The 13,316-nt window shown below is 44.6% G+C and overlaps 1 protein-coding gene and 1 long non-coding RNA gene across 2 annotated transcripts; both read left to right on the top strand.

Moving 5' to 3' along the window:
* Positions 1-8,252: 8,252 nt before the first annotated feature.
* On the top strand, positions 8,253-10,755 carry LOC132455237 (E3 ubiquitin-protein ligase TRIM39-like). The gene is made up of 2 exons (XM_060049065.1): positions 8,253-8,615; positions 8,720-10,755. The coding sequence occupies exon 2, from the start codon at positions 8,722-8,724 to the stop codon at positions 10,330-10,332; it is 1,611 nt and encodes a 536-aa protein (XP_059905048.1). The 5' UTR covers positions 8,253-8,615; positions 8,720-8,721; the 3' UTR covers positions 10,333-10,755.
* Positions 10,756-11,402: 647 nt separating this feature from the next.
* On the top strand, positions 11,403-13,288 carry LOC132455307 (uncharacterized). Its single transcript, XR_009525162.1, has 3 exons — positions 11,403-11,562; positions 11,639-11,708; positions 12,439-13,288. It is a non-coding gene; the product is annotated as an uncharacterized LOC132455307 (long non-coding RNA).
* Positions 13,289-13,316: the final 28 nt, after the last annotated feature.

Below are 13,316 nucleotides of genomic sequence, written 5' to 3'. Positions count from 1 at the left end.
AGGCGGACGGCAGCGGTCTTGGCAGGGTCGGGTTTCACACCCTGGTCGGTGAGCATGTGACCGACATAAGCAACCTCAGTGACCCTAAAATGGCACTTCTCAGGGTTCAGTCTGAGATTGACAGCCCGTATCCTGTCCATGACTTGACGGAGACGGAGATCAGGCTCCTCTCTCAAGTGGCCCCACACCAAGAAGTCATCTATCACAATTGCACACGGCAGTCCTTCGAAAAGCTGCTCCATGCACCTCTGGAAAAACTCACTCCCCGTGGTAATGCCATAGGGCATCCGTAGGAAGGCATAGCGGCCCACAGGAGTCATGAAGGTGGTGAGTTATGAGGATTCTTTGCTGAGCGGCACCTGCCAGAAACCACACCAGCATCCAGAATGCTGAAAAGTTTGGCATCAGGCATGTCAGCGATCACCTCTTCCACAGTTTTCAGTGGGTGGTGGGGTCTGAGGAGAGCTTTGTTGAGGTTGACGGGGTTGATGCACAGTCTAATGCTCCAATCTCGTTTGCGGGCAGCCACCATGGCTGAAACCTATTCAGTGGGCTCCTGAACCGGTGTGATGACTCCGAGTCGGGTCATTCCGTGCAATTCTGCCACAATCTTGTCCTTTATGGCCAGTGGCACCCGTTTTGGAGCACATACAGTGGGGTGCACGGTGTCATCCAGGCAAATGTGATACACCACTGGCAGCTTGCCAATGGCGTTGGTGTCGAATAGGTCCTTGTACTCCGTCAGCCTTGGCGCTTCCTGCTGGACGACGGCATGCACCTCTGGTCCAAAAGTCACATAGCCGAGCCTGACACTGTCTCTGAGACCCAGCAGTGGTTTGACGTTTCTGTCCACAACTTGAAAATGTAGCAAACCGCAACTAAAAACCATGCCTACCGCACCAAGAGTCTGGATTATATGACCTCCGTAAACTACAAGATTTGCTCTTTTGTTGAGATTGACGTGAGCAGTAGGATCAATGTTCTGTAGAAGAGCCCTGGATATGACGTTGCATTTGGCCCCAGTTTCAATTATCACAGTCAGTTGTCTGCCAGTGTTGCATGCAGACAGCTCAGCAAACCTTTCATCTTGTTCACGCACATCCTCTGGCTTGTCTATGCTCTCACAGTCAAACATTTCCACAGTCTCACAGTGAAACACATCAGTTGGCTCTTGCAGTGGCTGCGTGTCAAGTTCACTCACGTGTGTGTATCTGCCTCTGCGTGCAGCGGGGGGCGGAACCTGCCCTGGCCTGTTGGGGGCAAACGGTTTGCCTTATCTGCAGCATCTAGAGAAGTGGTTCATTCTTCCGCACGTGTTGCAGCGCTTGTTGAGTGCTGGACATTTGTTCCGATCTGGTGCGTGTTGGCCACCGCAGTTTGTGCATGGGTCGAATTGCACTGTGCACACCTCTGCTTCCTTTTTTAGTTCTCTGTTGCCCTTCTCAGATCGTTTATGTAACATGCAGATCTCAACGGCCGAATTGAGCGTCAGTTTCTTGTCCTTTAAAAGCTGTGCACGGACAATGTCACTGTGAATACCACAGACCAAACGATCTCTAAACAGTTCATCATGCAGTGTCCCGAAGTCACATTACTTGGCCATGACCTTCAACGTGGAAACATATGACTGGATTGACTCAACAAATTTCTTTACCAGTACGGCAGGGTCCTCGCGATCCTCGTCGGCCGCAAAATCAAACGTGTCGAGTTTATCGCCTCCGGACCGGCGAGGTTGAGAAACGTGTAGGCTTGCACTTTCGTACTAGCCGTCGCTAGCTCGGCGTTGCTATAGACGTGCCATTCTCGCTTGAACTTCTCCCAGTTGTGAGCGATATCCTTGTTAAAGACGAGCGGGTCGATCCGGCGGAGTCCTTGTGCCAGCTTAGATTGCACAATCACTTTTGACACCATGTAGATGTGCATGAATGAGGAAGAGTGTAGACAGCGAACAGTGTTACACCCACTCGCTTTATTAGCCCAGTCGACCAACCACAACCAACGCGCCCAGCATGCTGCGCGTCCCCGTGACGTCAGCACACCATAGCTGTAACCATAGAGACTGTCAACATAGTCTACATTATTGATTGCATTTTTCGTAAATAGGTAGTTGGAAGGAATCTGTTTCTTAAGCAATAACATTGAACTGTATTTTTTCTAGGCCTACTTATATTTACTATGTTGTTGGTGTTATCTGTTATATGGAGCAATCTTGCATATTTATGAAGTTCCCAGGTCAATACAATTCTATCTCTTTTTATTTGATTTAAAATGTGTTGCTTGCTGGTTCCATGGCTTATAATAGGTACATGGTTCCATATGGGTCATTTCAGGCTCCTTCGCTTCCTAACATCTTGACTGAATCTGTGAGTTCCCTGGGTACACCAGCTGATGGGTCCGTGTATATATTTGGTCATTTGATTCTCGTTTCAGAAACAGAAAAATATATAAAAAAACAAGTGGTATTTATGATTTTTGTTTTATAATCCAAAAATGAACATTTAAATGCAAGGTGTTTTTCTTTATCAGGTCAAAAAGGGACAAAATAATCTAAAATAATAATATAAATAATTATTATTAAATAATAATAATTGTTAAATAATAATTGTTGCCCAGATGGCAGGAGGAGTGTAATTTAAAGGACACATATAGAGAATGATCGGGGGGGGGTACTTCTACTTCCATGGTCGACAATGCGACCTCTCGCTCAGACCTCTCACTTATGATGCTATGCTAACAATGCTAGAAAACGAGAATATTTCTACATCCAGAACGTCATGCACCAGGGCGTTGCTTGGTGCCCATGCTGCGGAAGCAAATCTCTCCTTGATGTTGCCCTGCGCCATTGAGCAGTTTATCTAAATGAATGGGCGCCATCTTTTAATCCGCTGTCCATTCTTTGATAGGTCCATGCTCTCAGCTCTGCTGCTTGTGTGTGCACTCACTGTGCGCGTTGATGTAAATTATTTTAGTCTATGCTATTTCTGATGACATGTTTCAAGCTAACAACAGTTATGAATGGTTTGGTCCCTCCCCTGCTCAATTTGCTCACCCCCTCTTGTTCTCTCCCCTGCACTTCCTTCAACTCTTTCACACCTCGTCTGTACTCACACCCACTCTCTCTTGCTCACTCTCCCATCTCTTGCATTCTCCCTCCCAATCTCTCCCCCCCCCCCCCTCACTTTCCCCACCTCTTCCTACCTTTTTCCCCATTCCACATATGGCCCTGTCCACACGGAGCCGAAACGGGTGAAAAGGATCCGGTTTTGTTTTATGCGGTTCAGGAACATCTCCGTAATGAAGGATTCATTGCAAAAACAGCATCGAGCTGTAGAAATGCTGTAGTAAATATTTAAGGCGCTGGTCCTCCACAGAAAAAAGTGGAGCGCATCAAGCCTGCGCGCATACAGACTGTGCGCTGTATACAAACATTCAGTCACGAGGAGATTCAACCTTTTAAATTGAGCAGAAATACTTTGTAATGTACAGTTAGTAATTACATTTATCAAGGGGCTGTATATAAAGCTACAAAAATAATACAAATAAAATAATAAATAAAAGATTCAACGCATCTCTGACGTCGCCCAGCTGGTGGGGGGCTAATGACGTCATAGATTGCGTTACGAATCCTAACACAGAACCGCATAGGTCCGGATAGATTTTAAACCACCCTCGGACATGGTTTCAGAAATGTGCGGTTTTGGGCACTGGATTCGCCGGCTCCGTCTGGACGGTTGGAAGACTTATGCGGTTTCACCAAAAAATCGGCTCTGTGTGGACGGGGCCTATCTCTACCTTCCCCAACTCCATCCCCCGCTCAATTTGCTCACCCCTATTGCTCTCTCTCCCACTCTCTTCCTTCTACGCTTTCACACCTCGTCTCTACCGTCACCCAATCTCTCTCTCTTGCTCTCTCTCTCCCATCTCATGCTCTCTCTCCTATCTGTTGCTCTCTCTTTTTCCCATCTCTTGCTCTCTCCCTCCCAATCTCGCTATCTCTCCCCCATCTCTCTCTTGATAGAAGTAGCATACATTTAGTTGAAAGAAGGAGGCCGAACCCCTTCTATTGTCGGTGAAGTTGATGGTTTTATCTTGTTTTTTATACAGCACAACAATCGAAAAATTTAAAGTCATCTCCCTACCACTCGTCCACAGAAGTCCAGGGGTCAACCAGTGCTGGGGACTCTTTATGAGTTCAGGGAAATCCCTACCTCACCAAACTGAGGTAGTGGGACCTGCCCTAAAGGACCATGTGGGAGTGTGGTAGTTAATACTGTCCAAACCTGACGTAGTTTAGTCTACGTTAACGTCTAGAAGAATAGTATGTGTTTAGAGCTAGATTGTTGGGTCTGTTTTTTGTGTGTGTGTGTGTGTGTGTGTGTGTGTGTGTGTGTGTGTGTGTGTGTGTGTGTGTGTGTGTGTGTGTGTGTGTGTGTGTGTGTGTGTGTGTGTGTGTGTGTGTGAAATAAGGGGAAACATTCCCGTGCTAAGATCTGCAGCACACATATGTATTTTGGATAAAAATATTGTTCATAACAATGTTTTTTTTTTATATTGTTGAACATTATAATTACAATTGTTTCTATACACCAACTTGAATTGTTTAACAATTTGTAAAAGTTCACATTCTCTCTAAATTCATACTCTTTTCTCTTCCGGAAGTGGCAGTATTAGCAGTGAGTAACACCTCATATTTGCCAATTTTAAATTTTACACACAGAAGTAACCAGCCCTTATATGGGTAACAGTTCATCACAGCATTCTCTGCTGGACGGCACACCCTCAACCCTAGCCCAGCTGATTAACCAGCAAATCTATAAGAAGGATCATCAAAATGGAATACAGCTGGCATGAGTTGGCAATCACAATATCCTCAACTGCCTCAACTTCAACAGCCCCATCCCAATCAGCCTGAACAATGGCAACACCAACAACCTCCGTGCCAGTATAATCACGGGTCATATAAAGGTAGATGGGGAAGAAGACGAGGTTCATCACCACGTCAACCTGCAACCTGCTACGAATGTGGTAAAAAGGGCCATTACTGGAACTAATGCCATCAACAACCTTCGTACCAATATCCTGGCTGGCTGGTCCCACCAGGGGGGGGGGCGGAAGAAGACAAGAGTCATGGCAAGACCAATCACCATGTCAACCTGTCACTTGCTACGGCTTTGGCCAAAGGGGCCATTACATAAACTGATGCCCAAACCAATAGGACTGCCTGGAGACTAACAGGCTTATGATAGCAATGTTGTCTGGTAACCAATTGCAAGAACCCATGCTCCCTTGAATAATCAACAGCAAGAAACTATCTTTCATGGAAGACACAGGAGCTTTAAACGGCTGTGAAACATAACGACGAAGCAGTCCAAGGCGGCGCCAACCTGACGCGTGGCGACTGGGTCACTGAAAGTACGAGGGAAAACAGTGTGGTTCCACCAGCCCACTGTACGCCAGCACCAGAACCACAACGGTCCCAGACAGAAATCACACCTACAGGAAATTGCAGCTTCAGAGGACCCTCCTCCCACCAATGTTTCACCGACCCTGGTTTCCGATCCAGAGTCACCCCATTAACACCATCATAGCTAAGTATAACACAAATATACCCAACAATGACTTGGAATCACTTTTCTTTTCTTTATAAGATTTGCTGATGCAATTCAGATGTCATTTATATTCCCCAACCCTGATGCTGTACCCATTTTGTATGATTACTCACAGGACAGTGACCAAGAGGACGACGTGGATGCGGATCACCGCGGATCCCTCCTAATAGAGCCACCGAGTGAAGTCCATGGAGCGCGGGGGGTTCACCTCTAGGGTGTGCTCAGTCGTGGTCATGGTGAAGCAAAGAGAACTCCGAGGCCATTTAGAGGAGGTGATCCAGCAACCAGGATGCCAGCCACCAATCAAATAATCAATATTTGTCAAATGCCTTGCATTTTTGTACATTGAGTTCTGTCATTGACATTTGCTGTCTTATAGCAATTTATGTGCATTTTGTTTACATTCCGTTATGTGAGTCTTTCAGCCTCAAAGGGGGGAATGATGAAAATTATTTTAGTCTTTGCTATTTCTGATGACATGTTTCAAGCTAACAACAGTTATGAATGATTTCATAAAACCAAATAAGGTTTTACGAGTTTGTAGATAAGTTAAAGACTACAAACATGGCCACTTACCTGGGTAATTTAGAACATGTAGGCGTGGCTTATTTACCATTCCGCCCTCACCCAACATAAACGGTTTGTTTACCTGTGTTCATGAACCACCTCAGAACGCAAGCTTGTTTACCTGGGGTCTCTGTTAGAAGGATTCAATTAGTTTTTCATCAGCTTGCACATCGGGGAGAGTTCCTACAGCAGCGTAGCACCAATTATCATGGACAATAAACACCAAAGCAATGGTAAAGAAAGCACAGCAGTGGTTATACATTCTCCGCACCCTCAAGAAAACCAATCTCTCACAACAGCAGGTCCTTCTATCGCTCCTCCATTGAGAGTGAGCTCACCTACTGCATCCTGTCGTGGTATGGTAGCAGGTCTACTGCAGACAGGAAGTCACTGCAGAGGACTATAACAACCGTCCAAAACATCAACCAACAGCTACCTACCATGGACACCATCTTCAACTCCCGATGCTTGCAGAAAACACACAACATTCTGAAAGACTCATTCCACTGCCAATTATCTGTTTGAACTGCTGCCCTCATGGAAACATTACGGGCCAATTGCTCTGTCAGTTAGCATTGCTGCGCTTTAAAACCGTAATCCTCAAAACTGAGGTTTTGGAGTATAACACGCAGCTGCGTACGAGGTTGAACGTGATTGCTGTGTAACGACTCGTACAGGATCAGCTGATTCCCAGCTGAATCGGTTTAAACTGCTTGGAAACCGGAAGTACTCTAATTTCTAGTATACTCCACCATGCATGCAGTCTTAACTTAATTTTGTGCTATAATTACCGACAAAAAAATAATGGGAATGTAAAGTGAACTTTAATATCATAAAACTATAATAAATAAAAACGCTAATAATGTTGACATATATTATGAAATAGTCTAGGCTACTTTTTGTGGAAATCTGAGTCTGGAATCTGCCCTCACCTACGTCAATCAATTACTTGTCATTGCTAACCATTTTAGTTAAGCATTGACCTTTTTATGTTTCGGTGAATGGTACGATCCTCTGTGTGTTCATTTGTTTTTTTTTACAGACAAATAATCTGTTCTTTGTAGAGTTTTAGTTGGGCACTTTAAGCAACTCTTATATTGTAGCCTGTATTGTACTGAAGGCCTATCTGGTGTAATAAGTGTAAATGTATCATACCTATTAATAATAATTCATAAAACTAATTGTGTGTGTTGGTTATGATGGAGCCTTGTTTCATCCTGCAAACTGGTTTAGTCTCCTCTAAAACCACGTCAGTGTCGAGATTAGACTAACACGCACAAAATTCGCCTCTAGTGTCTAATGTGAATTTCTCTGAAGACACAGCAATTGAGATCAAGGTAAAACGCAGCTGCAGGTTAAACCACAAGTATGACACAGCAATGGGGCTTAAGACGTCACGTGACTTCTTGAGTTTAAAACCGTGTTAAACTCTCGAAAGTGGCTAAACTAGCGACAGAGCAATTGCCCCTACAGGTCCATCAGAACATGCACCACAAGATTCATGAACAGTTTCTATCCCAAAGCTATCACCATACTGACTCTGAACTCATACTGACTCTCAACTCTGACATCACAGCAAGCCCACTAGTTCTGACAGCATTAATCAGTGACATCCACACATAATGCAACACTTTATATATTTTGCACTACTATTTTAAGGCATACAATGGCACTGAGTTGATGGTATAGTGTATGACGACATGAATGTAGTGAGTGAATGAGATGACGAGAATGTATTTTTTATTGACTATTTATTATGTTACCTTTCTTTTTTAAATGAGTCCACTACGTGAGTGCATTGAATTTCGTTGTATTCCCGTGCAATTACAAATAAATAAATCTAAATCTAAATAGCTCTTTGCTCTCCGTCTGTTACTTTGAGGGGAGCGGGGGGTGTGGCCTTCCAGTCCGTCTGTGTACGGCGCCTTTTCAGCAAGCAGGAGCGCCTGCAGCCACAGGGGGCGCCAATATGCCGATTCCCCACACAATGATATCATAGAAAACCGCCCCGCGGCGCAGATGATTCTTTTTTGTTTTTGGGGCTCGTGACGACCCCAACGTGTCATGAAAAAATGCCGGCCCAGGCACGTACCTGCCGCCCGGTTCGTCCTTGCCCAAAACCCCCTATTCGGGGCAGCCCCGGAAACCCGGATCTACACCGATGATCCCAGTTACACTCGGAAATCACCACAATGTCTCTAGTTTTCAACAGGGTCTCTTTAAATTCCACAAACAAGAGGAGAACACACATAAAGGCATTTGAAGAACCCCACAGAGTGCGCATTAATGCAGTGCACTCATGTGCCGTGAGGGCGTAGCCAGCTGTGTTAGGGGAGGAGGGGAGAGGACGTCATGTTGAGGAAACGAAACCTGAAGAACCCCGACATGTGTGATAAATAACACGCATTAAATAGTCTTAAAGACAGAAAAAACAACAAGGTGAGTAAAGCAGCACAACTTTGAGGGAAGTTTAAAACTATCTTATGGAATCAGAACAATAATGGACTTGCTCTCAATGCATAAACCTTGTCGTCTGTGTCTAGGAATGGCTAACACTTCCTGGTCTGAGGAGAACTTTTCATGTCCCATCTGTCTGGATGTGTTCAGCAGTCCAGTTTCCACACCATGTGGACACAACTTCTGCAGAACCTGTATTACTAAGTTCTGGGATGAACAAGTCAAGTACAAATGTCCAGTTTGCAACAAGATTTTTGACATAAGACCTGACCTACAGGTCAATACCCTCTTATCAGAGCTGGCTACTCCGTTTAGAAAGTCCTTACGAGCAAAAAAGCAGCGATGTGTTGAACCAGGAGAAGTTCCCTGTGACGTCTGTATTGGGACCCAGCTGAAGGCTGTAAAGTCCTGCCTAGTGTGTTTCACCTCATACTGCCAAACCCACCTGGAGCCACATCAGAGAGTAGCAGGCCTGAAGAAACATCGGCTGGTCGAGCCTATGGACCGTCTGGAAGACAGGATGTGTAAGAAACACGACCGACTTCTGGAGCTCTTCTGCCAGACTGAACAGGTGTTTGTGTGTCAGTTCTGCACAGAGGGTGACCACAGGTCCCATCCTGTTGTACCTCTAAAGGAGGAATATGAAGTGAAGATGGCCCAGCTGGGGAAGATAGAGGCTGAAGTTCAGCAGATGATCCATAACAGAATACGAATTATTCAGGGCATTAAAGACACAGTAGAATTAAGCAAAAAAGACTGCGATAGAGAGATAGCCGATGGTTTGCTGGTCTTCACCACTCTGAAGCGCTGCATTGGAAAATGCCAGGATGATTTCCATCGAGCGGTTAAAGAGAAACTCAATTCCACAGAGAAACGAGCTGAAAACCTCATCAAAGAGCTGGAGCAGGAAATAAATGACCTGACCAATAGAAGCTCAGAAGTGAAGCAACTCTCACACAATGAAGACCCCCTCCACTTCCTCCAGGCCTTCAGATCCCTGAAGGATCCTCCACCCACCAGGGACTGGACGACGGTGGAGGTCCGTCCTCCGTCATACGTAGGGACCTTGAGGAGATCACTGGATAAGCTGGAAGAGACTCTGAACATGGAGATGAAGAAGCTGCGTGATGCTGAACTGAAAAGGGTCCAGCAGTATGAAGTAGATGTGACTCTGGATCCTGATACAGCTTATCCCAAGCTCATCATGTCTGAGGATGGGAAACAAGTACATTATGGAGGTGTAAGGAAAAAACTCCTAACCAACCCTAAGAGATTTACTCGGTATACATGTGTTCTCACAAGGCAGTGCTTCTCCTCAGGGAGATTTTACTTTGAGGTCCAGGTTAAAGACAAGACTGAATGGTGTTTAGGAGTGGCCAGAGAGTCCATAGACAGAAAAGGTTGCATCATATTCAGCCCTAAAACAGGTTACTGGACTCTTTACTTCAAAAAGGATACGTTGTTATTCGGTGAGGACCCTGATATCCGTCCGAGAGCTGAGCTCCAGAAGGTGGGGGTGTTTGTTGATTATGATGAGGGTTTGGTCTCCTTCTATGATGTGGAAGCCAGGGTTCATATCTACTCTGCTACTGGCTGCACCTTTAGTGAGCCTCTCTATCCATTACTCTGTCCATGTGATCATGAATTTGATAGAAACTCTGCCCCCCTGATCATCTCACCTGTCAATCAAACAGATTAAGGCCTTCGTTTGATAATAAAATAATCAAACAACCAAAACAACTAAAGTTTTTTTCCTGAATTAGAATCTCTACCATGGGAGATCTAAGAGAATTGCATTCATATCGTACTATTCACTGTCATTTAACAAGAGGAAAAATAATTAAGCAACTAACACTGTACTATAAAATATATAACCCATTATAAAGTGTTACACTATAACGTTCAATATCTTTTTTTCTGAAGGATTTTCATGTTAGTCTTTTTTACTTGATGGTGTAAGCGTATATAAGCTGAAAATGTGGAATGTTCATTTCGATCAAATTATCAATCGTTTTTTTAAACCAAATAGTTATATTTGTTCAATCTTTTGAATAATTTTATACTAACACAATTCAATGTTTGTGCACTTTTCAAATTTAAATAAAAAATACCAAAAGTAGAATGGGCACAATTCCTGTGGAAGAGTTACATTCTCTGTACAATATGTGTTCAGTAGAATAGGTTGATTCTCAGTATGTATTCAGTGGAATAGGTACAATCTCAGTACAATGTGTATTCAGTAGATTAGGTTCCTTATAAGTGGCCTTATAACCGCTTTTACAATTGATGGGATTCAAGGAAGAATTGAATTCCCAGAATAATTCCACATTTTTGTAGCTGGTGAGCCAGTCAATGACTTTACCATGCCAACAACCCAACCTGTGTTACACCTTACACAAAGCTCCCAGTGACTACATGTAAAGATTCCCCCCATATGTGTGAGTACCGTGACTTTGTCTTGTCATCTTTAGTCTTTAGTCTTTTTACACACCAGAAGAGTGTTTATCAGAGCGGATCCCTGAATGTGACGTCACCCTTCATCTCGTCTCTGTAAACATTGGATGTTGCGCAGCATTTATTATGACGTCATTATATAGACTCTCTCTCAGCACCCCCCACTCGGACTGACTTCCCGCGTCCCTGCTTTCAAAGAATAATATATTACATACTACTATTTTTAAGATAATTCTATCTGATAAATAAAACAATTGAAGGCACTAAAGCCTAGTCCTATATGTAGTGGTATGAGGCAATACGGCTATTTGGACACAGGCTTCTATTACACCACGCCCACTCCGGCCCGTTCGCCAATCATTGCTTGTCGAGGGGATAAAAGTAGGCCGTGCCCTTCCTCCTGAACTCTCGCTTCCTGCCTCTTCGGCCCGTCCATTTCCGGGTCGTTGCCCTCGCCGCTCACCTCAGAGCACAGGTAGGCTCACCTCCGCATGCTGTGTTGCGTACATTCATCAGCGGTTTACTAAAACTCAAACCCTTACTATAAATAGATCTGCCGAGATCCTCATCACAATCGGGGCAATGTATTGGGGTCGTTTACCGCCGCTGACCAGAGCATAGGTGAGTCATGTTGAGCGTGTTGTTGTTGTTTTGCCTGTTGGTCTGGTGCTAGGCTCACTTTGCGCTCCTCTCCCTTCAACAGTCTGCTTGTCGCATGGTGCGTGGTGGCTGTCTCCCCCGCTACGCCGATACTCTTCACCCCTCTCCCTCTTTAGAAGGGACGCATAATGATCAGACCGAGAACCGGGATTAAGAACCCAAAACCGAGAATACCTTCCTTGGTTATTTACTGATTGTTGCTTAATTGTCATTTCTGCTGCTTCGTTGCCACTTCCGCCGACTTGGTTCGGGGCTCTGTCTCCTGCCCCTGGTCGGCTTGCCTCCAGCTGCTAGCCCTGTGGCCCGCTGCTGCTGTGCGTGGTGCGGTGTGTGCCTGTGTGGCTGCCGCTCGGGTGTGCCGCTGCGAGCTCCGCCTGGACTCACCCCTGGTTTGGAGTGTGTGTGTGCGTTTTGAGTTAATCTCTTAAGTTTTGTGTCGTTGTTCATTTAATTTTCATTTGGAAGGGGAACTTCTCAATCTGAGCCCTTGTTTATTTTTGTTTAAAACATATGTTATGATTACTTGTTGAGTTGATATCTCTGGTCCGAGACTCTTTAATTTTCTTGTTTTCTTTCATTTTGAGTGATTTTTGGTTATTGCAAATTAATACTCTTTAGTTTATTGATTTGATTTGTTATGTGATATTGTCTGTCAGTTGTGAGCCCTCCTAAGTGTGCCCCTTTCTCGTAGAGCTGAAGGCCGACGGTGGTGGCGGTGGTCCTCCTGGGTGGTGGTGGTGATCCTTTGTGTGCGTGTGCTTTGTTTTAGATTTTATTTGTTTGGACTTCACGTTTTTGCTGTGTGTGTGAGGTGCCCTTGTTTCTTTCGTTGGATTAAATTTCCCCCTGACGACCACTCTCCCAGCCGGTAAGCCTCAGCTTGCACCTACGTCCTTCCACAGTTGAGCTTACTTCTCTTTTTCATCTTTTATGCCAAACTGTATTTATAATAATAAAATGCTTTGTTATATTTGAACTCTGTCTCCCGCCCTCCCTGATTGAACGAACCTGATAGTCTTATCGTCAGAGGTGACAATTATACTCATAGTGTATAGGTCCTTGGGCCCTAACCCAAGGTGGCGTTGTCGGTAACAGAGAAAATACTCTGACAAAAAATAGTAAAGCCTCCTCGTGTCGCCACATATAGGCTACTTAGGGCGTTGGAGGGCTACCCTGAGTAACATGATGCAGCTGTTGAGGTTAAAGTCTCTGAGATAAGACGTATACAACTACTGTTAACTCATTGTAATTAAAAACCGTGTAACACCTTTAACCTGGGCTCACATGGAGAGGGTTGTTTCTATAAAGTCTGTAGAGAGTATACCTCGCAAGCAAAGTCGAATCAAGTCAATTGTTTTTGTATAGCTCTTAGTCACAGTTCATGTGACGATCACCAATAAATCACAACAATATCTGGTTTTGGAACGGGTCTGTGTTTTTCCTTTTAAATATTTAACATTTAACTCGACAGAGGAGCACACGCATCAACACATTTGAAGTAGCCAACATAGTGCATGAATGCACCCAAAGTCAGAGTGTGAAAGTTGAAACGTCAGCGAACTGTGTGTC

The sequence above is a fragment of the Gadus macrocephalus genome, chromosome 4 (genome assembly GCF_031168955.1).
Source record: "Gadus macrocephalus chromosome 4, ASM3116895v1".
Lineage (NCBI taxonomy): Eukaryota > Metazoa > Chordata > Actinopteri > Gadiformes > Gadidae > Gadus > Gadus macrocephalus.
The sequence above is the reverse complement of the archived record's forward strand: the minus strand, read 5'-3'. Positions and strand labels throughout refer to the sequence as shown.

Excerpts from the sequence above, each read along its gene's own strand:
- LOC132455237 (XM_060049065.1), top strand. The coding sequence starts at position 8,722 with ATGGCTAACACTTCCTGGTCTGAGGAGAACTTTTCATGTCCCATCTGT.